The sequence below is a fragment of the Lontra canadensis genome, unplaced genomic scaffold (assembly GCF_010015895.1).
Source record: "Lontra canadensis isolate GAN:19392208 unplaced genomic scaffold, GSC_riverotter_1.0 scaffold21, whole genome shotgun sequence".
Classification (NCBI taxonomy): Eukaryota; Metazoa; Chordata; class Mammalia; order Carnivora; family Mustelidae; genus Lontra; species Lontra canadensis.
The window spans coordinates 3,362,682-3,389,242 of record NW_022631015.1 but is presented as its reverse complement, the minus strand read 5'-3'; the positions used below and the strand labels follow the sequence as shown (position 1 = coordinate 3,389,242).

The following is a 26,561-nucleotide window of genomic DNA, read 5'->3' as shown; positions in this document are numbered from 1 at the left end:
CGCTGGCTGGATACTGGGGTCAGCGTCAAGCACTGCAGCCCTGTCTAATGATGCTTCCTCGTTTTCTCCCCTCTCCGTACGCAGGGTCGGCCGGCGGCCTGTGCTGCTGTTTTCCATCATCTTCATTCTGATCTTTGGACTAACCGTGGCACTGTCCGTGAATGTGACAATGTTCAGCACCCTCAGGTTCTTTGAAGGATTCTGCCTGGCTGGAATAATTCTTACCTTGTATGCATTACGTAAGTAGGAGCCTTCACAACTGTCTTGAAGAAGTTCGTTGGCAGTATTGCTCTGCGTGCTGGTGGTTTGGGAGCGCAGTCTTTTGGAAGCACAAACTTCAGTGGTCTCAGCAGTTCCTTCAGTGGTCCTCAGCAGTGTCACCCAACACTCTGTTCTGGTTTTCAGCTCGGGCTCAGGGCTCACTGAAGGACATGGAGGGTTCACATAATTGCCTGGAGACGTGGGGGTCCGCCCATAGCTGATATGGAGGGGCTTTTGCTTCCCTCCAGAATTTTCTGGGTTCACATTCTGGGCGCTTCCAAATCCAGTGTATAATCGGACATTCTGCAGTTGGTTCCAGAACATACCAAGTACCGCTACTGTTGGGTCTGGGCTCAGCATTCTCATGGGTGCTTTAAGGAGTCGTTCTCATTTTTTTTTCCTCTAAGTTTATGTAGAGCCCAATGTTCCCAACAGTCTCCCATGTCCACCTGTAGCCTTACATGGTCTGGACTTGAGCCCTCATCATTGGTACTGGATGGGCAAATCTCAGCATTTGTTAGTATTTGCTCTCTTTAGGGTGAAGAAAAATGTCCTCCACTGATCTAACACATTTCTTGGCTAATATTAATTCCTTTGTCAGGCATGGTTATATCTCATTTCTTTGTAGCTGGTGTTTGCTAAAACAGTCACAAACTCATGGGGAGGATGAAGGTTGTAGGTCTTGATGTTTTACTTATTTTCTGGTTTTACTTTTCAGTTACCTTGTGGGAAGATGTTAGGAATACCGTAAAGTGATTTTTAATATATTTCGCCTGCTTCTTGACTTTTGACAACATGGGTAGGAGTCCCATGTAGACAATGCCCAGTAGTTCTGATTCTCCTAGATTTGCATATTATAGACTCAGTAATACTTTTCAGGTAACCTGAATGCTTGTTCCTGGTTGTAGAGAAAAGAAGTAGAATAAATTTGTAACATCGTTTTATTAGTCACAAAGGAGGAATGAGCATAGAGAAAGGTGACAGATGTGTTCTTCCCAATCTACAGTTGGCGGTTCTGTCCTCCTCTTCCAACACCGAACTGAATTGTCCTTTCTTGGAAATCACTGTTTCCAGTTTATTTGTATTTATTTTGGAATCCTTGTTTCCAGCAGGGAGGTGTTCTTTAGGAATATATGTGTTCAAGGTCAGTGGGTCTGGGTGATGGCTGTTTGGAGGTTTTGTTTCTTTGAACCAACCACATGGGCATCAGGCTTGAATGTTCCCAGACAAAATGCCAGTGCCCATGTTTGGCCTCACCTTCCCCCACCCATGGTCCGTGCACACGGTCCACGTGTGTGGAGGAGGAGGAGGTTCTGTGCTCTTTTCCGGAGGAGAGGCCTGGCTGTGTTCTCAGACCCTCGCCTGCCCCACACATGTGCAGGTGTGATGGGTTCTCTCCTCAGGCAGCATCCTTGAGAGGGGCTCCTGCTTCCCACAGGACAATGTCAGGCCAGCGCATCCTCGTGTATGCCATTAATGGAGATGGCTCTGCGTGTGGACAGAATAGAGGAACTCCGCTCAGGCATGGGGCAGGGAGCATTATCTCCATGTCACCAGCCCAGCGCATCTCAGATGCAGAGGCAGAGTGTTGATAGAAAGCTGCCTTGAAGCCAAGATGGCATCCCAGTTCTGTCTTGCATGTCAACCACTAGTGGTTGGCTGAGGCTTCCAGAAAACATGGAGAACACTTTGGAGGACACTTCAGGACTCCCTGCGGGAGGGCACCCAGAGCCCTTGGCCATGTCTGCCGGCGATAAGGAAGGAGGGTGGGAAGGGCTGCACGAGGCTGGCCCCCATCCCCACAACTCTCCCTGATTTAAGCCAGAGCTGGAGAGAATTACTCCTGACCTGCTTTGTTGCCGCCTTACATAGAACTGTTTCACTGACATCCGTTGTGACATCATGCCCTCAGCCCTGTGAAACCCATCGCTGTGGTACTGTGAGAAAAGAAGCTGAGGATGCGTTTTCACGAGATTGCATAGTGAGAGCTTTAGGCTAGAACGTTCTCTGTTGAAGAGTGTCTTTCTCCTAGGAAACTGCTTTGCTTTGATCTTGTGTGCACAGAGTCCCGTAACCTGGTCATCTGTGAACTTATTTCTGGAAAGGGCCAGAGAGTAAGCAGTTTAGGTTTTGCAGGTCTCTGCAGCAGCTGCTTGACTCTGCCACCATAGGGTGGAAAGTGACCATAAATGATATGTAAATGAATAGGTGTGGCTGTGTGCCAATAAAACTTTACTTAACTGAAACAGAAGGTGGGCCAGGTTTGACCAGCGAACCATAATGTTTCAGCACTGATACAAGTGAGTCTCTGTCTTTCCACTGGCTTCTAAGGAGCTCAAAAACTTAGAATCGGATCCAGCCGTGTATATGATGAGCTGACAAGCTGGGCTTTAAATTCTGGCTTCTCTCCTAATTTCATCCGAACTTTCCTCCCTTCATTTCTCCTTTGTCCCATTTTCCTATTTCCATAATGCAAGTGCTACTTCACTGTGTGTGTTTGTGCCAGGAGCCTTACATTTTTTTTTTTCTTCTGAAATGAAGCAGGGCATAAATAAATAATTATGTTTTCTTAAATTGGGATTACAAGTCAAACATCCTGACAAATATCATGGCAGTGAAAATTTCCAAGTATCAACCTGCCACCCACTGTCTGAGTTAATACAGTATCTAAAGGGACAAAGTTAGAATAAAGCAAAAAGATGTTAGTGAGTACTTAGAGTTCATTGAGGGAGTATTGAAACAATAAATTGGGGGGAGGTTGGTGATGGCAGAGGAGCTATAGAAATGAATTTGTAAGGGGCAGCCGGGATTGGAGTAGGGTATGAGATGTGCTGGGCTGGGATAGCCCATCTCTGGCAATTTTAGGCAAAGACAGAGACTGGTGATGAGAAGTTAAGAGGCAGGCTCCCAGTCAGTAGGGGAGGCTGCGCCTGAATTTCCAAATTAGTGCACTTGCTAGGGTTTTATACACGGGTAGTACATACTTAGGAACTTGTTTTGCTTAAAGGAAAGTCTTGATAACCCCGGTCACGGGGTCGAAGTCTTTATTGACTCTAAAGAAAAGTTTTTAAATTGGGGACATTGATTATTTGGAAAATGCATTTTTAATGATCCCGACGTTTTCTCCCCCTTCAGCCATACGGTCTTTTTTTAATCTCACTTAATGCATCTGCTGGAAAGGCTTGTACTTTCTCAGAAGAGATCTGGGGGTCATTCTTTTTTAGTCCCGCAGGTGCTTGGCAATGGAAGCAAGGGAAGTAATGATTTCTGCAGATTTTATTTCTCGTGTAGCCTGCCATGCGGGTGGACTCTTAGTTTTGTGAAATGCTGCTGACTTGTGAAAGTTTTCAGCTCTACGTACAGGGCTGCCAGAGGTTTTTTCCCCCTGCCTTGGAATTTTTCTAAGGTGCATTTCAGTGAAATACGCTGTCCTTTAAACTTCAAGGCATCAAAGGGAGACGTGGTTGGGCAATTAGGACATTAAATAGAGATTATTGGCATCTTCCCCAGGAGTCTTCACACGGAAGCAGGGTGCACGCTGGAGAGTGCACCCTGGCAGGAGCTAGAGAGAACCAGCAAAGGTGGATGGCTTTGTGTCTGCCTGGGAGGCCATTGAGAGACAGTGAAATAATTAAACACACTGGCTAAGTCAGTGGCTTCATTGTATCTCTTCGCCTCAGGACCAGGAAACACACACACACACACACACACACACACACACAGGTGGGGGAGAAAACATTGACTCTGCTGGGCAAAAGGCAGGGAGCCACAGACCGAGAAAAGAATCAGTGGATCACATTTCCTTATTTGATTATGAAAATGAAGACTTATTAAAGACTAAAGAAATAGTCGCTTCTCCGCACAGGCTGACATGATGTGTTGTGGTATGAATTCTTTCTCCAATGAAGACTCATAACATCACCGATGGGGAAACACAGTATCATTTCAGATGTATCTTTCTTCAAAAGAAGCCCATGAGAGATTATTGCTTTTTAATTTAATTTGATGTTAGATGTAATAAGTCCTATGAGAGAGACATTCTTTTCTTAATGTAAATAGTTTTTCTAGTTTCTCTCTTCATTTGATCTCTGTCTTCCCCCTTCCCATCATTGACAACCTTCCCCCACCAAAAACCCCAGTCTGAAATAATGAGCACTCCTTTTTGCTGGCAGAGACCATATCTTAGTTACTTTGGGTGAATGAACATCACTTCTTTGTTCTGTTTTTGGATCTGACAACAGTGCACAATTTCCTTGAAAACTTCTCTCCAAGCTTCACATTCTCATTATAATAACCCTCCTTCAACCCAGTCAGCCTAAATTTTACATACCATCGAGCAGTGACCAGAAATGTCACAGACGACTAAGTTCCTGAGTCTTTTGCAAAATGAGAAGCCAAGTCTAATTGGTAACTAGACTTGGAAAAGTCCTGAGTTTGCTGTGGGTGGGGTGGTGTTCTCCGTCTCGCATGGCACTGATGAGTTTAGCCTCTCACTGAAGTGGTTGAGTAATTCCTAATGTGCTGGTGTAGGGCGACTCGTCCTCACTCCTGCACAGATTTCTGTAATTTGATGTCTTTCTGAACTCTTACACCCCAAAACATATTTCAGTCAGCTGGGTTGTTAAGCATCAAAGTCACGCTGTACATTTGAGAGAGAGGAAAAAAAAAAAAATGGATGGAGCCAGAACTCTTCCAAGAGTGAGTTGCTGAACTGTGGAATGCAAAGAACGGTGATTCCCACTGTCAGGTACAAGTGACTTTCCATTGGCTTGTGGCTCACTTCACTGGGGAGCACATATTTGCGCTGCATTTGGGTGAAGGGACGGTTTCATGGGAATGAGTGCTTGGTCACCATCGCCTTTATCTCTCCTCTCTCACCTCTCCCTGGCTTCAGATTCCTGGGCCCTCCCCAGAGCAGCAGGACAGAGAGCCCGCACCCCGTTCTTCTGGTGGGACCAGCTCTACTGACACGGCTTTTTTCCACCAAGGAAATGATTCACTGTTTACCAAAAGCCTTTGACAAATGATTTTTTTTTTTTTTAAGCCTCAGAAGAATTTTAGTTTTCTACCAGGTTCAGACTAGAGTAGCTAAGAAATCAGAACAGGCTGAGGTTTCTACACCAGACTCTCTCTTCACTGGAAGCTTTTCTCACCCTGCAGGCAGACTGAAAAGCAAAGGAATTAATATATACGGAAGGAAAAAAAAAAAAAAGAAGAAGTAATGAAGAGTTTGTCCTCCGCTTCTCTGTCTTCCCCCTGCCCCACCTCAGGGGAACCATAGCTCCTGGGATAGCCGCAGAGGGTTGGGTCAGTCGAAGCTCCTGGTGAGTGAGCTCCGGTCCCTGGGAGACCAGATGGCGTGGCGGCCACTCAGGGCCATGCTTCTCATTGGCCTGACCCTCCAGGGGTGAGTCGTCCAGCAGAGAGCCAGAAAATGCCACTGACAACTAATTTTTCTCAAACTTCAAGTAAAACATGAATGAACTTCTCTACCCCTACTTAAGTGTTAGCCCAAACTTGAGTTTATATTGAGACTTTCCTCTGGGGGGAAAAAAAAATACAATGTATGTCTGAAGAGCATGTAAGGAGTTATCGCCTCCCTTGCAGGTGAAGGTGGAACACGGGGCTCATCCTCAGAGCTGCCATTGAGACCCACAAACCCAGTGTGCCTCTGTCCAGAAGTTTGGGCGAGACAGCATGTGTATTTTGCCCAAAGATAGGTAGGCTTCAGAGCGCCTATTTCTTTGGATGTTTTAAATTTGCAAAATAGTCTTGTTTTCAAATCAGGGGGGAAAACGGAAATTTTGATACCTGGCATTTTGAAATTAGAATATTTGAATGCCTTTTCCATGCAGTGGAACATGCTATAAAAGCTGTGTATGATTCTTTCAGGACTGGGTTTTCCCCATATTGGAATCTTCATGGTGCTTCCATTGAAGCATATCAGTTCGCCGCACTAACGGGAAGTAGAAAGGTCTGGAAATCGGGAGATCCGAGCGATGGTGTGCGCTCTGCCGTGGACCGAGTCCGCGTCAGTGACAAGCTGCTTTATCTGTAGGCTTCTGTCTTCCCTGGCTCTCAAGTCAGGGCACAGGATTTCCTGCTACGTCCTGGGGAGCCATGCGATCCCTTCCTGGACCCGTTTGTGGGGAACATGGATGGGAAACAATACCACCACCAACCCCCTGTGGCTCCTCCATGACAACATTTACTACCGCTCTAATGGTATGGCAGTAACCACCAAACCAAATGGAAAACCACTGGTCTCTACCATACCTTCTCTTGAATTCTAAGCTGTGCTTCAGTGGGGTTGGGCGGGAGGGCATGAAGCCCGGCAAGTGGGTGTGGCCCTTGGATGGTATGACCGTGTCATGCCAGGAAAAAACTGCTTTGGATGGTTTATATTTTGGGTTTGGGTGACCTTGGAAACACAGGACTACTTTCTCCTTCACTCGTTCGCTTGGCAAATAGGTGAGTACTTACAGGGGCACACTGCGAGCCTTACAGGGACACTGTCAGGTGCTGGGCACACAGAGGCAGACACACCTGCCTGTGCTCCGGGACACTCAGAGGTTAGTGGGTAACGATGCAGGGACAGGCCCTGGTTGAAGTGAGAGCGTTAGAAAGCGACCCCTGGATATGGGTTTGGTGGGGTCAAGGGGAGTGGGTGTTTGCTGCTTACACTGGGTGCTCAGAAGCCAGAGAGCCTAGTATGCACTAGGTCCTGTGGTTGGGAAGGAGGCTGGGACCGTACACAAAGGTCCTCTCCTCCATGACCCCAGGACACTGCCAAGCTCACGAAGGGTCTTCAGCAAGAAAGGCAAAGCTTTATGTGCTCTGGGGGATCACTCGGGCTGCAGCAGAGGAGAGCAGACCAAGGAAGAAGGCCAAGCTCGAAGCTGGGAGGCTGTTGCAGGATCCAGGTGAGGAAGAAGAAGATTCTGAGGAAGGCCGTGGACATAAGGAGGGAGAAATAAGGAGACGCAGTCCACAGTCTAGCCAACTGAAGAGAGAGGTGAAGGATGGGCGGGGGACAGATGACCAACTTGGACAAGTGGATGGATATCCCTCCCACTGGTAGGGCTAGGGTGCAGCCCAGGCATCCTGATTCCAGGTCCTATAGATTTTGAAGCTCCTGGCCACTCCCTTCCTCTGACAGGTTTGGCAGGGGAAGATGACACATTCAGTTCAGATCTGATGACTTGGTGGTGCCTTCAGGGTTGCCAAGGCACTTGATTCCGCAAGTGAATGAGTGACTCTTCAGAAGTTCAGGAGCAAGGTCTGCATGTCCTCGGCATCTCTCCGCAGTTAAGGGCTGTGGCATAACTGAGATCACCCAGAGATTGTGTAACATGAGCAATAAATGGGCCGAGGTAGAAGAACCAGTTGGGGGAGATGGGAGGGGATAGCCTGAGAAGCGAGTGGAAAGTCCAAATAGGCTGATGCCCAGGGAGCTAGGGAAGGGGCCGAGCAAGGTGTCAGATGACACAAGACCAGAATTGAGAAATGTCCATTGGATGAAGCAATGATTGCCAGTAGGGAAGAGGCAACGAGGGCAAAAGCAACTGTCGTTCAATTTCGTGATTAACGTAATTGACATGATTTCAAGCATAGGTTTTACTTCGTGTTTTCCCTGCAAGAGTATTGTCTTATCCTGATGTCAAGTATTTGAGAAAGAAAATAACTTTTTTTTAATCATAGTTAAATGTACATAAGCGTAAAATTTACCATTTCACCATTAAGTGTACAGTTCAGTGGCTTAATAAGCACATCCACATTGCTGTGCAAGAACATCCCTTTTTAACAGTGGTGAATATTCATTAAAATTGGGTAGAAAGAATTGAATTGGAAGGCAAATCTGTAATGACTGTTTTTCCTCGAAATCACCTGAAACAGTTCAGTTTCCCAGCTCGATAACTGGGCATTCAGAGCCGCCGTGAATTAGAGATGCAGTTTTGTTCTCCCCATGATGCTGTGTTGCTCACACTGAAGGCAGCGTCTGAAGACCGCACCCACCCTCCTTCCTGTGCACACGTGCGAGCACATATCAGCAGTGGAAAAGCCCCTGGGAGGGTATCCCAATGTGGGTTGCGAGCTGTGCCTCACCACTCCCCCGCTGGGGTCTTGGGCCAGGGGGACTTAACAACTCAATCCATTTTCTCACCTCTGAAGGATGGTGCAGAGGGGAATGCCAGTGACCACCATCAGCAGACCTCAGCCCAGAGAAATGGTGGGCGTGCTCCTTGGGTGCCTGTACCTTGCCACGTGGCAGCCACCGTTCTGCCGAAAGCAGACATCCTATGTTGGGACAGTCAACGCTTTTCTCTTCCAGGAGGGTCTTCTCAGGTGAGGGCCTTTCTGAGCTCACAGCAAGCTTGGAAAACTTAGCTAAAGAGGAACTTCAGCCTGGGGCTGTCTCCCAGCTTAGGGTCCCATAGGAGGATAACTTGGAGGTCGGAGGGGCCGAGAATCTGCTTCATGAGCATTTCTCCAGTGACTGGCTTAATAAAGTGCTTCTCCTGTAACATCCATTCAGAGCTCCATAGCCTACATTCTAAAAGCCCTAACTGCTTTGGGAGTGGAAGAGGGTAATAAACTAAAGGAAAAATTCTCCTGGATGAATTATACGTAGGGACCTTGTCTCTTTTGTGGGAAGGACGTGAGTACCTGAGTATCCAGTACCCGACTACGTGTTGAGAAAAGACACTAGAGTAGAGTACTGGTAGCCATTTTCAAGATTTATCTCACACATATTCCAAAAACCTCTCCCTTTCCCTTCCCTAAAAGTGCCTGTATACATTTTCTCTGTAGTTCTAAGTGTTAGCTCAGGAAGCTTGTTTGCGTCCCTTAATGCAGCCATTGGCCTGTTGTGGTCCTGTTGTTCTCCATGTTCTGGCATGACATCTCCACGCCCCAAAGCAGATACACTTTATGGAGGCCTGCCAGGGATGGGCAGATCGCTGTCCCCTGCATGGGCCTCCTCCTTGTCTTTGGAAGCTGAAAGGGGCTTGTGTCCCTTCTCACCTGTGCCTTTTGAAAGTATATTTACCTTCCTCCCTGTTGGGACAATGGCAGCTCCCATGTTTGACAGGATTTGTGTGAAAACATCTGCTCCCAGGACAGGTGTGAATCAGGGTAAGATGAGGAGCTTTGCTGTGAAATGGCATAAGGTTTTTGGTTGTTCTTCCCAAATGACTCCTCAGGAGGACAAGCTGTCCAGCCGCCACCTTCCAGTTGCTGGTCCAAGAACGCGTAAGACTGGACAGTATTTGGGGCGAGATGATGGATAGCACCTGGTTTTCTTTGTTGGTTTCGCTGCCCCCTCTGGAGAAGTGTTCCTTCCACAGGAATGAGCCCCAAACCCAGCATCTGGGCCTTTAGGGACTAGGCATCTGAGGCTGGGCCGAGCTGAGTTAGGCTCACTCCCAGACTGTGGGACCCATTCAGCTCTTCTCCCTGGAACCCGGCAAGCTCCCTGGCGGGCAGGTCCTCCCTTCCCCCATGTTTGGAGCCCTTGCAGGCCGAGACTCTGGACGTGGTGATGCTCTGTAACGTTGGACTCCCGGGGCCTCTAGGCATCTTTAAAGCTGTACCCTCTGCCCCAATAGAAACCAGTCTCGGGGAGTCTGAGGAGCCAGAGCAGAATTACAGCCGGGCCGGATGCCCCAGAAGGAGACCGCAGGGCCTCTCCGGGCGCCCTTCTCCGGCAGCCCCCATGTGGGGCTCCCTCTGAGCTCCCTCATGGAACACAGAGCTGGGAAAATGATGGGTCTCTGATTGAGGGCTGCTGTTCTGCTGTTTTCTGTCTCTTCCTCCTTCCATGAGGCCTTTGATGATTCTCCTCGAGAAGGGTACTTTGTGTCTTTTTGTCCAGCCGGAGTCCGTTCTGCCTGTTCTTTAAGAACCGAAAGGTGCTTGTGTCCCTTCCAACCTGTGCCTTTTGAAAGCATCAGGGCTTGATTTTTGCTCTGTGCCAGTTCTGGGAAGGGGCTCAGAACTCTCTCCAAGCCTTGGTCAGGGTGGGGGCGGGGGAGGAATTAGAGCTCTTTCCTTTTACCCCAGCACATGCCCCCGCACTCTGTCACAGCACTTTTACTTAAGAAAGAGAGAACTTGGGCTAGTTCTGGTGTGACTTGGAATTTCTGACTACTCTTTGCTGACATCTGTGCAATTTGTCAAGCTGACATTGCTGTCTTTATGTGTAAGGCCCTGGGCTCAGACTGTAGAGGTGACAAGGGCTCCTGAGATGGGGCAGCATGTGGGCATACAGATGATTTGCCAAGTTGATAAATATTCTTGGCGTGTGTGTGTGTGTGTGTGTGTTGGGGAGGGCATGTGACTGCCTGACCTTAGTATATGAGAGGTGGTGCTGGGAGGCCACCTGGCCCTTGGTCCCTGGTATTGCTCACTGTTTGGCTGGCCTCAGATGCTTACACCACTCCCTCAGTCAAATGGATGGATGGATGGATGGACGGATGGATGGATCGGTGGATGGATAAGTAGATAATCTCACTATTTTCCTTTTAGAAAGAACCACAGCTCTGATGAGCAGGGGTTAGACAGAACAGCTGAGCAGAACCTTGCATGCTGATCTCCCTCTATGCGCCCCCCCCAGCACATGCCTGGCATGTAGGGAGCGTAGTGCTGGCAGCTGAATAGTATGTTGATGTTAAGTGATAAAAAGGAGAAAGGAGGTCGTGATGATAATTGTTTGATAACAATAATAAGGTATTTATTGAGTGTTTTCTAAGTTCAGATCCTGTGCTAAGTTACACTTCCATACACTATATTTTAAATTTCCTACTAACTATATAAAGTAAATTCTACATGGCCCCATTTTACAGATAAGGAAACTGAGTCCCTATTCCCTGGACCTTATCTATTTCACTGGCGGGACCTTTAAGCAGGAACTAACACTTATTGGACTTTTACAGTGTACACGGATGCTGTGCCAAGTGCAATAGAAGTATTTCATCCACCCCACGATTCTGTGCGTGGGCACCATTACTTTCCCATTTTATGAGTGGAAACCTGACATGTAGGGGAGGAAGACTGCCCAAGTTCCCACCGTGGAGTCCAAGGAGCCCCAGGAGTGGAAGTCAGGTGTGTGTGGCTCCAGTGTCTGTGACTGTAACTCTTGGGTCGTTTTGAAGAGCCCCCTTTTTCTTTGTCTTAAAATATGTTAATATAAAATTATTTAACTGTATACAAAATATCCCATAAGGAGTTTGCATTAGTTCTTATAACTTCTAAATAACTGTAAGAGCCAAATGTTAACAACCACCAGCTTGAAAGCCAGAACAATCCAAATTAATTGTGGTGCTTTCGTGTGGCGGATGGTGGTCTTTCCATGAAACAGAATCACCGCTCACCCTTGTTGGGTTAAATAGCAGAAAGACACAGCTTCCAATTTAATTTCATATTTAATCTATTTTGGCATTTGGACTTGAAACATTCCAGTGTACATGATGCCTTTTCATGTAATTTTGCCGTCTAAAACGATGTTAACAATGCGTGGGCTTTGCCCTCACGGACCGCTCAAAATGCCCATCCCAGCAGTGCCCATGACCATGCCTCAGTCTCTCACCTTAATGAGGTGCCTTCCTGACCTGGCTACTTCTCTTGAAGATACAGTTAGATCTGTGGCATTATTAAAACATTAAGTAAATAGATATTTAATCCATTTATGATGGGAATTGAGACTGGAAACCTTCATGGCTGCCTGTTTCCCAGGACTCTTGTGCTAATGAACGTGGCCTTTACAGAGCTGGCAGGGACAAAACTCACGTCCTCTGCCTGACACCAGGCTCCACTGAGGTCCAGTGCATGTGCCGTCACACACACATGACCACGTAGTTCTCCTGCCACTGTCTGCAGACCACTGCGAAACCTGCGTTTGCACAGCCTGGCATAGTAACATTTGGCCTTTGTGAGTGTACTTCCAGACGCAGACGTGGACTTAGACATCTCAGGCCCACCCTGGGTCACAGACTACTCATCTAGATAAGCCAGGGTCCGCTTACGTTAATATAGGCTAAGATTTTCATTGACACTAAAATGAAGAATTTTTAAATTCTTGTAGACTGCCAAGAACGCATCCACAGATGGCCACAGTCCTCCCACCCTGCTTCAGAACTCAGTGTTCTAGAGCGTGGTCCCACTGGAGTGACCCACTCTCCACTGTCCTCCTCCTTGCCGCCCTCCATGCCCACTTCATTACTGTGCTAACCGCTTGGCTGAGACCTGCTCCCTCTCGCCCGTCCCTTTCATGGTTCAGCTTCTGCTCCGGCTCCCTGGCCTCACTCTCCAGCATGCTGCAGGGGAAGCACCTTCCCAAGCCTGAATTCAGTCCCTCTCGCTGAGGAGCCTGGCCAGCATGGATATGACCTCTCTCTGGTAGGGGGCCTGGCTGACATGCAGCCGATGAGGAGCTGGGAAGGTTTTCCCAAAGAGCTCAGGCCAAGAGGACACGATGTTTGGGCAGTGGAGAGCCATCACCCGCTTTTTGTTCTCCGTTTTGGGGAGATAACTCTAGGGCTCATTCCCTCCCTGACCCATGGGCTGCCAGAAGGCAATCCTAGTTTGCGCCATCCAACAAGTCTGACAGAGGAATTTCCCCCTTTGATGTCGATGGCATCCCTGGCTGAAGTTACATGGAGAACTCATCTTCCAGATCTGTGCTTCCCAGAAATGAAATTTACCCAAACCATTCCTCTCCTTCACGGTTTTGGCACTGAAAAGATGGTGGTCTTTGGAATTCTCATGCAGCTTCCTCGTGTTCTAGATGGTTTCTTGAGTCTCACGCACATAGAGCCTACGAGCCACGTATCAGGATTGCTTTAGAACTTTCACGTGAGTTTGGAATCATCGGGGAGCATCCTGTGACTCTAGGATTGCATGAATCTCGTTCTTTAAAAGGGTTTAGTGGAATTACAGAAGGCACCAGCCAGTGAGGCTCACGCTGAAGTCACGGGCTGCCCCGGAGCCCAAGTCCCATTTTTCCCTTTGTAATCATTACCCAAGAACACGGTGCTGTTCGCTGAGCTGTTCGAGGTTGGATCTGATTTTCCATTTCCTTTGTGGGGTCACTGGAGGGTCTTATTTCATGTTCTCTTCAGGGGATAATTGCTCTTTTGCTGTTTTGCCAAGCTCTCCTTTTTGGCATTTTTCCTTTCGGTCTTGTGACGGTGGAAGCGAATGTTTGCACAGTTGGCTCTTCCACTCCCTCGCGGCCGCTCCAGCGTCTGTGCGGAGCAGGGAGAGGGGGCCGTCCAGGGCGCAGGGGAGGCCACCTCGGGCGGGTGCAGGGTCGCCTTCGCTTCTGTCCGCCCTTGGAAAGGGGATCATAACTTGGAATGAAAGAACAAATGACAGCCTGAGGACAACTAACCTTCTGAAAAGGTATGCAGCCCTGTGGTGTCTTCAAATATTGAAAATTTTGAGGAACGGTTTATAAACCTGAACCGGAAGCATTTGGGCAAACGAGGAGGAACAAAGCTGTTGCGTGTCTCTGTTAAAAAAGGAAAAAGGAAACCAAATGGGAAAACGCAGGCGGCTTTTTTCTGTCCCGTTCTCACACACACATGATCCCATGAGACAGGGCGAATCGATCATAATAAACCATTTCTTTTTTTAAAGTTTTATTTATTTATTTTGGAGGGAGGGACGGAGGGATGGAGGAAGAGAGACACAGAGAGAGAGAGAGAGAGAGAGAGCAGGGGGAGGGGCAGAAGGAGAGAGAGGGAGAGACTCCCAAGCAGAGTCCAAGCTAGCATGGAGCCCAGCTCGCGAGGCTCGATTTTGTGACACTGAGTTCATGACCTGAGGTGACACCAAGATTCAGTCGCTGAACTGACTGAGCCACCTGGGTGCCCCTTAAATGCTTTCTAAAGAGGTTTGCACCAGAGCTTTCTGAGAGAACTTGCTCTAACGACAGACATGTTCTCTGCCTGCGCTGGCCAGCGCTCTGACTACCAGTCACACTGGAGATGTGGCTAACCTGACTGAGGAGCCGAATCTGGAATTTTTGTTCCTTTTAATTAGTTAAATTTAAATAGCTCCAGGTGGCTGGTGATCCGCTAGAAACATGGCCTTGAGTCATCTCCGTACGATTTAGATCATCAATTTTGACTGCCCTGCCAAGTTCTAAACTCATCTGTCCAGCTACCTAGTGGCTAGTCCATAGGCATTTAAGTTCCGTTGTGGCCGACACAGCACCGTCATCTTCCCACAAGCTCAAAGCTCCTGCTCCCTGGTCTTCTCCAGTTTCTGTGAGGAGAACCGCCCCCCATGCAGAGGTGTTCCAGTTGCCCCTTCTGCCCTCGCTCGTGATCAGCCTGGCCCTCAGCTCTTCCCCCAGACGGTATTCTGAGTCCCTGCATCTCTCTCCACCTCCGCAGAAGCCTCCTGAGGAAAGCCTTTCACTTCTTGCCTGGATAATCACAGTCACTTCCTGCCCGGTCTGCCCACTTCTGCCCGAACCTCTACAGCTCATTCTTCACTTACAACCAGGGGCATATTTCTACAACATGAGTCAGACCTACTGCCTCCTTCACTCTGTGTCAGTTAGCGAGAGCCTCACTGTAAAACACTGAAAGCCAAAACAACAGGGATTTAAACAATGTAGGAGTCCATTTCTGCCATCAGTGTGATCAGTCCAGGGCTGACGGGGACAGTCTGCTGACACCAGGGTGTTTGCTAACCCGGCCGTCCTGTCCATACTCCAGCCAGTGGAGGGGTGGCACAGAAGGGGAGGGAACGCTTCTTCCCATTAAGGTCACTTCCCAGCACCGGTAGGTGCCACTTTGAACATCCCCCTGGCCACAGCTCAGTAACCTGGCCCCCCACCACCCCACAATGGCAGGCGTGGCTGGGAAGTGCGGTCTTATTTTGTACAGAAATCTGCCTGCAAGAAGAAGAGGAGAGCAGGGGTCGGGGGTGACCGGTGGTCTTTGCCTCGTCTTCCAGCAGCTTTTATCATGCGATGTAGACCCCTCACCATGGCCGCCAAGGTTCTGGGTGGTCTGACCCTACAGCTCCCATGCTGTATTCCAGCCAAACTGACCTTCTGGTTCTTTCCATGCTGTTCTCTCCCTTGTTCCCAAGATCATTTGTGCAAGCCTTTCCCTCCGCCAGAACTGTTCCATCCACAACTTCTGTGGGCCCAGCCACGTCTTGTCACTGTGGTTCCACTCGTGACCTCTGCACACCTTTCTCAGACCACCTGTCCAATCAGCACATGCAAATTCTTTTGGGAAAAAATATTTCCTTTAGAATCACCTGCCGTGTTTTAAACATCTACCACTCCTTGAAAATATGTTTATTTATTTGCATTTCCCTGCATACCATTTACCCACTCTAGAGCAGACTACACAAAAGTAGGACCTTATCATTCCTTTTCTCTGCTGTGTCCTTTGTACCTGGCCAGAAAGGGCATCTAAATGTGGGTCGGTTGGGTGAGCGAACGCCCCAAACAGGATGGAAAGCTAGGCAGCGGTAGTACGGGAGAGACGTGGCTGTAGGATTATAAAATCTTGAAGCCGGATGTGCTCGGTGTCCCCATGGTAAAGGGGAGCGCAAGGGACAGCTGAAGTTATCATCTAGCTGTTTGTTGATACTAGAAGTAATGTGCCGAGATTTCTCATGACGTCCTCCTGAACTAGATCGGTTCGGACAGGACACCAGAAGAGCTGGCTGGACTTCAAAGTGAGCTCAACCATGTCCCATGACTATTGATGAGGGAACTAGTAGCAGTCAGAATAAGGTCTCAGTGACTCAGGGAGGACGTCTGTGTGCAAATCATGTTTCAATGAGCATAAAATTAGGGGCTGGTCAAGAATGAATGATGACATAGGGTCCTTATCTTCCCTTTCCTGCCATTTTTAGTTGATTTCCATGTGGGTCGTTGCCATTGTCTTCCTTCTAGCTCCGTGAGCAAGGGGACAGAGCTGATCTTGCCTCCTCTTTGTGTCGCACAGTGCCTGCCTAGTAGATAACCAGTAACCCAGTAAGAACTTTTGTGGGAGAAGTGAGGCATCTCTAAAGATGGAAACAATCTCATCAGGGGTCTCTGGTAAGTCTGAGAAACTCTTCATCATTATAAAGGGTCAGGTACTGTCCTTCTATGTTCCATCCACGTGGTTGACCAGATTCGCTTAAAGACAGGAACCGATCTCAACAGTACGTATTGGATCAATCATACTGGCATGTGGGGCTTTTAGGCAGGACTCCAGCGTCCATGTGAGAGTCCTTGGCTCCAACTCTGTCCAGCCAACGGTTTGACCCACAGCCAGCATTTTATTTAAGCCCATAGGACCTGCAACTAATGTTTTGAAAATAAAGCAAGCAAGTGTCCCGTGAGGGTACAGGCCAGCTCCCTAGTTTCTATCCAGATGGACGATGAATTGGAGCTTGCGTAGCTGTAGGGGCTGCCTTCAGCTTGGATCATTCCTTAGGGGATATTTAAACCCGCATGTGAGCATGAAGTAGACCCCATCAGTCTGGCCCCCTGAGAGAAGGACGTTTACTCTGGGCTCTGAGGACATTTGCTCATGGAGAGCCTGCGGACTGAGGTTACTGCAGACGTGAAGGGCGTCCTGGGCCTGCACATGTTGGTTTTGAATGAGGACTTGACTAGGCTTTGGGCCTGGAAGAAAGAGGCAGTGAGGTAGGTAGAGGGAATCAGGAGGTGCGTAGGTCTCTCTCCATTCTCACGGAAGGGAATCTTTAAACATCAGACTCGTGTGTTCTGTGATTTGAAGCCAGTTACCTAAGGTGGCCGAGCATCTGTAAATTTCCTAGGAAGTCGTGCATTTTTCTTCCAGACCTTTTTTTCTTCAGTGTCCGCTGGATGTGAGATTTAGTTTAGGCCAAGAGATTGTCAAGAGAGCCCCATTCCCTTAACGCCTGGCCGTGGCTTTCAGCCGGTGACTGTTCCAGATGAGCTCACAGACGGTTGGTGGCAACTGGCCTGGGAACACCGATGCCAGGAGAAGTCTGTTCCTCTCATCCCACTGGGCCTGTTTCTGAAACACAGAATTATGATGTCCCTTTCATACATTAGCTCACCCTTTTTCTGGCCAAGTATGACCTTTTGGAGACAAGTGACCTCAAGCTGGCGGCACTAGCAAGAATGAGCAGCAGTGGGGCAGATCTTTGAAACTTGTTCTGGCAAGGCAGTTCTGCACTGACACCTGCCCCTCGGGTGGGTCTCCAGGGGCTGGCTGGGACCTCAGGGCACCCTTTCCCCTTATGGCTGGCCCATGTGGGGAACTTCAGAGGTCCTCACAATGTCAGTGAGATGTCTTAGCTCCATCCCCTGCTGGGTTCAGACCTGCATGGGGCGGGGCGGGAGGGTGGGTGGCCGGAAAATAGCCTGAAAGGGTAAAGATGTGGGGTGGTCAGAGAGCATCGGAAATGAAAGACGCCAGAGACCTCTGCCCTCCACCCTTCTTCCCTCCTCAGAGGGGCCTTCCCTGATGTCCACTCCGAATTCACTAGCTTATTTCTCTGTTCACACTCCAATTCTTTGCATATACTTAAAAAAATTTTCAATTCTGGTTAAAAAAATGCATAAAATTGTCTCAACCATGTCTGAGTGTGAAGCTCAGCTGTGTTTAGTACATTCGCGTTGTTGGGCAACTATGAGCACCGTCCATTTCCGGCTGAAATTCTGTCGCTGGTAAACACTGATGCCCCGTTGCCCTCTGCCCTCACCCCAGCCCCTGCCACCGCCTTTCTGTTTTCTGTCTCAGTGAATTTGGTGACACCAGGGACCCCAAAAGTAGACTCATCCAGCGTGTGTCCTTTTGTGACTGGCTTATTTCACTCGGCATAATGTCCTCTGGGCTCACCTGTATCGTAGCCTGTGTCCGACTTTCCTCTTTATGCCTGAGTAGTACTCCCTTACAGGTACAGACTACGGTTTGTTTGCCCATTTGTCTGTGACGGTGTCTTGGGGCTGTTTCCATCTCCTGGGTGTTGGGAATCCCGCCACAGCAAACACTGCTTCCAGTTCTTTGGGGCACGTACCCACAAGTGGGGTTGCTGGGTCCTGCCGACGCCCTTGCTTCATCTGGGAAACAAAAGGACTGGCCGTCAAAGCCCGCTCGGGCTTTGGGGCTGTGTCCAACCACCAGTGGGGTGCTGGGGAACAAGGGCCCTCAGAGCCCCTGGCCCGCCTCCTCTGTGACACTAAGAACAGGACTCTCAGAAAGACCCTGAGCCTCCTGTGGCTGCTTTGTTCTGAGCCCCTCCCCCGACTTTTCAAAGAAGCCAACTTTTGGAGGAGGAATAGGGAGAAATGTGTTACAAGGGGCACTTCAGAGTTCATAGATGTTGGCTCTGTTGATGGTTTCCGTGAAACAAGTGGGTGTTTCTTTTTCCTTCTCTCTTTTCAGCTGAGAGGCCTGTCTGCCTCCCACAGTGCCTGCTAGGGCCGTCTCCCAACCCCCGCAGCAGCCCTTCCTGCCTACCTCTCTCCCCTCCCCTTCCCCCGCTTTCTGAACCTAAGTTGGTCGCTCAGCCTTGGTGATGCCAGTGTCATGTTTCTAGCTAATGTTGTGCTGAGTCATTTAAAAATCCATCTTGCCAAGGAAGTAAAGACCTAGGAAAGGTTTTGGGTTTTTGTTATTTGTTTTTTTTTTTAAGATTGTTTTTTAATTTATTCATGTGAGAGAGAGAGGGCACGAGCAGGGGGGAGAGTTGGAGCATGAGAAGCAGACTCCCCACTAAGCGTAGATTCCCAACGTGAGACTCATCCCAGGACGCTGAGACCAGGACCTGAGCCGAAGGCAGACACTTAACCGACCGAGCCACCCAGGCCCCCCTAGGAAAGGTACTTCTAAAAACATACTATTGCTGTCTCTTCTCCGAGTCCAGCAGGGACCAGTGTTTCGGAGGAGTGTGCTCACCGGGTCAGTTAGCATGCGATGCATTTAATTCGGCCCCAGGCTGCTTGACCTCAGAGCGGGGTCACTTGCTGCAGTGTTTTGACAGCCTAATGGATTATTCTGTGGATGCTGTTTAGAGAAGATGGACTGAAAAAAATGAGGTGACCAGATTTGCCCTCACAGCATCCTCCCCTCTAAGGCAGCTCTCCGTCCTGGCGACCAGGTGTTCTCTGAGACATGTTTTGCCCTGAGGACAGGGGTTTCTAAAGTTTTCCATATAGGCTGGTAGCGGATGCTCATGTGGGCTCCCGTGTGGGGTACCGTGTGGGCCACCGCAACTAGACGGACAAGGTGCCCTGACCTGGCCAAGCACTTGCTGTGAACTTGGGGGACTTCCCCAAAAAACCCACAGACTTTTAAGGGAACCAAGACAATTGAATCCAACAATGCGGGGCAAGTCTAGTCTGTAATAAACTCAGCTGTGTGTGGCTCAGTTAAGTCAGCCATGTTTTGGAACTTTTTGTTTTACTGTGATAAAATATATACAACCTAGAATTTTCCAATATAACCATATTTAAGCATACAGCTCACTGACATTAAGTCACTCACCCGCCTGTACGAAGTCTCCACCCTCCTTCTCAGGACTTCTTCATCTTGCCAAACTGATATTCTATACTCGTTAAACACTAACTCCCCCGCCGCCTCCCCCTAGACCCTGGCACGCACCCTTGTACTTTCTGTCTCCATGAGTCTGACTCCTCCAGGTTCCTCACATCAGTGGAATCATTCAGCATTTGTCGTTTTGTGACTGGCTTTCTTCACTTGGTCTTCAAGGTTTGGCCATGATGTAGGCTGTGTCTGAAGTTCCTTGTTAAGGCGGAATATCGAATGCTCCGTGGTATGCCCACACCACATTTTGTGTAACCGTTTCTCTGGGGATGGACGCTGGGATTTCTGCTACCTTTGGGCTGTTGTGAGTACCGTTGCTCTGAACGTGGCTGTCTGAGCATGGGTTTGAGGCCTTGCTTTCACTGCTTTCAGATCCATGCTCTGAAATAGAGTTGCTGGGTCACTGAGAACTCTTAACATCACTGTGCCCTTTGGAGAAGATCTTTGGAGATCTGGTCTAACCTGCTGTAGGCATTAATAAGTAAAAGATGACACTGACATTGTTTCCAACAGAAGTAACAGGAGGTGACAAAGCATGGTCATTATTGAGTAATTAAGGTCCAGGTTTGAACTAGGGGGTGTGATGATGAAACCAGAAGACCTGTCTTCTGGTCTTACTTTTTGTTTTCTTGGTAGCCTCATGTATATCCATGTTTATTCTTGCACTAGAGAAGTTGTGTGTGTGTGTGTGTGTGTGTGTGTGTGTGTGTGTTTTAAGATTTTATTTATTTATTAGAGAGAGAGAAAATGAGAGAGCGTGAGCACAGGAGGGCAGAGGGTCAGAGGGAGAAGGAGACTCCCCACTGAGCAGGGAGCCCAATACAGAACTCGATCCGAGGCCTCTGGGATCATGACCTGAGCCAAAAGCAATCACCTAACCAACTGAGCCACCCAGGCACCCTAGAAGTGTGGTTTTTAACTGATTTTTCCCATTGCTGTGATTTAAAAGCACTCACGGCAGTTTTAGTCTTTACTTACCTATACTTTTAAAGAATTAAACATTTTTATTTTTTATCTATTTATTTTTTTATTTTTTAGAATTAGGCATTTTTAGATACTGCCTTTGGCTCAGGTTATGATCCTGGGGTCCTGGAATCGACCCCGACATTGGGCTCCTCACTCCTCATGGAGTCTGCTTCTCCCCTGCCTGCCATTCCCGTTGCTTGTGCTTGCTCTCTCCGTCTCTCTCTCTCTCTCTCTCAAATAAATAAAGAAAATCTTGAAAAAAAAATGAGAATGATAGATTAGAATCTATTATTATAACGTTGACATATGGTAGGAGATTCTTTAGAGAAGGATCATGTGCTTCGCTTTGCAAAGACACCACGGAGCATCTCTGCCATCGTCAGCTAGGGCACTCACATTTATCTGTATTAGTCACTGGTACTCATTTCAACATACAAAAAATTGAGCTACACAGAACTTTCGTGTTTCTGCTTCTCATGGTCTATGGTCAATCAGCATCTGTCGTGTTAATGACACGCCTGCTGACTTTGGCCTGACACCCTCTTGTCTTTGTTCCACTTTTTTAAGCAGTAGGTGTGTTGGCCGTTGCCACACACATACAGGAACTGGCCTTGTTCTCAGCCCCGCGGCAACCAGAAGAGACTTGAGGCTAGCCGAGGAAACCAGTGTTAGCATACCAAGACAACTCTGATCGTGTGTCTGCATTCCCTGGCTGAAATCCTTCAAAGGCTCCAGTTGCTTTTGGGATAAAGTACACATTTCTCACTGTGCCTCACGAGCGTGGCCCCAGGGGGACCCTCGCCAACCCTGCTTTCCCGACGCAGCACTTCACTTGCTGGTTTCAGTTCCTTGAAAACTTTGCAATCTGTTGCATCTCTGTACCCTCGCATGGGCTCTTCTTTGCTGGAAGGCTCTTTCCTGGCTTCTTCTCAGGGTGAAGTTTGCTCCAGTCCTCACGAGACATGTGCCGTTTTCCATAGGGATTCTCTCTTGGCCCTGGCATCCGAGTTAGCGGTCCCTCCACTGTGCGCCCGCAGCACCCTCTGGGGTCTTTCTTACCGCATCCTAGCACTTGTCGCATTGTTTCTACTTATAAAATTCATTTGGATTCAATATCAAGTAGACATAAAAGGGCTAATGAAATACAGGTCGGCTAGAAAAGATTCTGACACCATGTACCTTTGTGTACTCACCAGCCAGTTCTAGAAGAGGAATATGTGGTCGTGACTTTTGAAGTGCCCTGAACAGCCCCTCCACAGCCATCCCAGTCTCCCTGCTACCCTCCCACTGACCGTGAGCCTGGCCGTGCTATTCTCTTCACGCTGCTTTTGTTTCTAATTTGCCTCGTCTTTTGGGATCCAAAAACAATACAGCGTTTCATTTTGCCTGGCTTGGGGCTTTTGGTAAATCAAATCATACAGCACATGTTTTCCTGTGCTTTTTTCCACCCCCCCATGACTCCCAAGATACATCTGTGTTGACCTTCACAGCTACAGCTCCTGGGTTTCACTGCTGTGTGACTGTGCCACCATGATTTGGCCTGTCATTGCCTTTTTACATATTTCTGTGCCTTCTCCTTCCCTTAGGCCCCATCTTTAACCCCACACGCAGTTTTAAATTCCCAAAGGACAAAGATTGAGTTTATCTTGCTTGCTGTTGTGTCCTAGTATCTGGCACATAAGAAAATATTTGTGAAGCGAGCCCTATGCCCTTTGGTCTAAGGGTTTGCCTGTGGATGGTAATCAACACAACCTCATTCTTTGTTGTGTTTTTTTTTTTTTTGAAGATTTTATATATTTATTTATTAGAGAGAGAGAGGGAGCGAGTGTGTGCACATGTACACATTGGGGGAGGGGTGTGCAAGCATGCGCTGGGGGAGGGGACGAGGGAGGGAAGAGAGAGAACCTTAAGCAGACTCCTGACTGAAGGAGCCCCGTCGCAGGGCTCAATGTCATGACCCCAAGATCATGACCTGAGCTGAAACCAAAAGTCAGATGCTTAACCAACTGAGCCACCCAGACACCCCAGGACAACCCCCTTCTTGCTTGGCTGAGGCCTTTGCTCCCTGGACCCTCCCTTATGGCAGCACTCAGGACCAGAGCTCAGCAAACTTATTCTGTACCAGGCCAGACAGTAACTATTTTCGACTTTGGGGGCCATATGGTTTCTCATGTAAGTACTCAGCTCTGCCACTGTAGTGTGAAAGCAGCCACAAATGATACTTAAACAGATGGGCGGTCCAGTAACACTTTGTTTACAAAAATAAGCATTGGGTCAAATTTGGCCCAGAACCTATAGGGTGCCAACCTCTGCTCTACGGAACTTCCCTGGTTCTGTGTCTAGTTCTGACCAATGAGCTGTGAGCAGAACTGACACGTCCCTACTGGTCCAGACAGTCTAATTACCTGTTGACCAGTACTGCTGCTTGATCACTGTGGGCCTTCCAGGTGGATCCTCCCAGCCTAGTATGGACAAGGACAAACATCAGGCCCCAAGGCAAAATGATATGGTCACGGTCAAGGTGAAAAAGTAGCAACTTACAGACTAGGACCGAAATGCATCTTCGAGGTTGTCATGCGTGTATATAACATATAAATGATGTATATATATAACATACAGACTGAAGGCATGGGAAAAATACTACCGTAATATTTGAGTTGCAGGCTGGGACAGAGTTTGGATCCCCACCTTGCCATCTTCCATCCCAACCCTTTCTTCCCTGGTTCCTGGCAGACCCTGCAACAGAGAACTGAGAGTTGGGGTCTTAGCTTTGCCAAGCTCAGCACATATAGCCCGATGGAGGAAAAACGCTGACTTCTACTCGTCGGGTTGAGCAGAATAGCTTCTTTGGAGAGCTCTGAGTACAAGTGGGGGAACAACATGGGCTGGGTCATTTTCCTTTCAATAACGTGGACCCCCTTGCATTCACGACAGGGGAGCACACCAGCAGAGCATTGCAGGGAAAGAAGGCAGCCTCGGACGGATAGATTTGAAACCTGAGTCAGTCCTAGTCCTCTCATGACTTAAGCAGGGATACTTACACCTGCTTCACAAGATTATTGTGGAATGTAATTTGCTCATTGCAGTAGCAAATTAGTTTGAAAGAAATATGGCTGAGCGAAGTCTGGATGATGAGGAGAAGGAAAAGAGGACTGACAGAAGCCAGTGCTCGCCAGGCACTGCCAGGCACTGTTACCTTCCCCCAGGTCACTGTAAGAGTGGAAGGAGGAGTAAGGTACTATCACTGAACCCCCTCACAGATGGTGAGTAAAGTGGAGAAGGCAGGTCACTTGACCAGGGCTGCTTGGTTGGTAAGTGGTGGAACCAGGATCGCTGTACAGTGTCTAGCCAGAGAGTGCCCGCCCTTTGCCAGATCCCTGCTTCTCATGGTTTGGTCCTGAGGCTTTAAGTCTGGCAGTTGTTACGCTGTTATCGGGGAATGTTCCTGAAACCCCTCACACTGAGGTGACTTGGTCAGCCCTATTCCGCGCTTCTGTAACTAACATAGAAAGTGGTCTCAAGACGTCAGCCATTTCTCTAAGGACACAGAGCAGCTGGGAAATCGTATCAGTGTCTTCCCATGTGACGTGTATTTGAAACATTTTAAAAGAATGATCCGTGCATAACAAACTATGGATGTCATTGGTGCCTTTTTTCAGGATTTCCCTGGAGATGGGGCAGGCCCGTGTGTCTAGTTCTGGCCAATGAGCTGTGAGCGGAATGGACATGTCCCTTCCGGGCTGGAGCATTTAATTACCAAGAAGACAGCTTCAAGGCCTGTAACACATCAATCAGCAACATTCAAGATAGTATCTGCTCACTGAACCCGCACCCCAAGTAACAGTGATGAGCAGAGCCCCCCGCCAACCCTCAGTGGGCACATAGTGTGAGCAAGAAATAAACTTATAGTGTCGTAAGGCTCTGAAATTGTGGAGAATTGATTGGAACTGCCCCAGGACATAGCTCATGCCTAACACACAAGCCTGTAGACCTTTTCTGTCCTTGCAAACAGCTTGTCTGTACAATTTTTTTTTTTTTTAATTAGGACTAGCGTGAGAGAATATTAGCGTCGACCTTGGGTGTGTAGAGTTTTGTAGAGAAGAAATAAGTTCCAAAATTTGGGTCCAGTTCAGTAAGACTTTTTACAAAGTCTTATACCAACATGGCTGATTTTCTGATACTGTCAAGAAATGTTTGTTTCATTGGCAGACCCTTGTTAGGGGACACAGATATATAGAAATACGTTAACCAGTACATGCAAGTTACTCCCTTGATATTCTTCCTGTCAATTCCTTGTTCCTGGGGTCTAAAGGAAGACCTTCTGCCCACGGCTGATGCAACTGTGTCTGCCCTTACAGGGGAGGTAGCTAGTGCAGGTACAGGTGCTGTGTTCAACAGATCACTCCTGTTTGCCCAAAATGACCTCTGTTCATTTACAACGTCCACCTAAATATTTCCAAAACCTGCTCAACTTGTCAAGTTTGGGCAAACCATTCACTCCGTTGGCCCTGAACAGGTACCTATTGGCTGAGGCCTTTGCTCCCTGGACCCTCCCTTATGGCAGCACTCAGGACCAGAGCAGCAAACTTATTCTGTACCAGGCCAGACAGTAACTATTTTCGGCTTTGGGGGCCATATGGTTTCTCATGTAAGTACTCAGTGTACTCAGTTCACCTGTCAAGCACTGTTCCAGCCCAGAACCTGTTTTCTGTCCGTTGTGTCTTGAACACTTAGGATTTCTGTATCTCTCACCTTCTCTCCCCTTATCTGTCATCATGTTTTTGATAGTCTTCTCTTTTTTTTGCTCACACACAGGCATTCTCTCTCCCTCTCCCTTGCCCCCCTCCCCCAAAGATTCAAACTGACCCTGTTCTAAGATTCCAAACACTGGGGAAATGTATGCACATTATCCATCATCCCTAATGAACAAAACTGCAGGAACCCTTTGAAACGCTTCTGCTGGGAACCGAGGGATGCTGGAGCAGTCGTCAGTAATCTGAGCCCACCCAGCTGCATGATTTCAAGTGGGAATTGCATAAGTTTCTGGCTTAAGCATGTCCTCCAGAGGTTTAGGCTTTCAACTTGTGTTCAAGGTGATATGGAGCAGGGGTAGAATTAGTGGGAGAAATTTAATATTGAGGGAAAGGAAACATGGCAGCGTTCCAGTCCCCACGAGGTATGTTTGCCTTTCTCTTTCACAGAAGCTAAAATTTCCAGAACCAAGTAGGACTGCTGTCCACCCTCTCCTCTCCCACCCCTGCGCCTGTCAAGTGTGATACCTTGAGTTCGCTGCTTGGGGTCCTTGGGTTCACTGACAGCGTCCCATAGCAGGAGAGACAATTTTCATCCTTGAAAATGAGAAGCATACCCTGAGCTTTCCCAGGGAGCATTTGATGATGTTTAAGGTGTATAGATTCTCATTAAAAAGTGGGCCTTTCCCTCAGAGGGCTTCTAATCTAGTAGATTCTAAGACGTTTGCCAAGAAGAAAGAGCGTCTCTGGGGGAGAAGACAGTTAAGGCCCTTTGGTAGAAAAGAAAGATGTTGTAAATTTCTGCCCCAGTCTACGCGCAGCATGAGAGAGCAGAACTTCTCTCGGAGGCCAACCAGGTATGGGAGAGCATCTCCAGGGAGCTCATTAAGGGAATCAGACTTACATCATGGAGAAAACAGCGCAGACGGGGGCAGGCTGGCAGGGGGCCCCAGGCCAGCCCGGCCTATAAAGATGGGCTTTGCTAGAGCTGCAGCTTCGGGCCCAGACTGCAGCCCAGCTCATC

The 26,561-nt window shown here is 48.3% G+C and overlaps 1 protein-coding gene across 2 annotated transcripts in view; it reads left to right on the top strand.

Annotated features, from left to right (window-relative positions):
* The window catches only part of SLC22A23 (solute carrier family 22 member 23), a 167,158-nt gene that overhangs the window by 43,103 nt on the left and 97,494 nt on the right, over nt 1-26,561 (top strand). For both annotated transcript variants that reach the window (XM_032861479.1, XM_032861480.1), the window contains exon 3: nt 85-239. In XM_032861479.1, the coding sequence (XP_032717370.1) occupies nt 85-239 (155 nt within the window). The remainder of the gene's footprint in view (nt 1-84; nt 240-26,561) is intronic.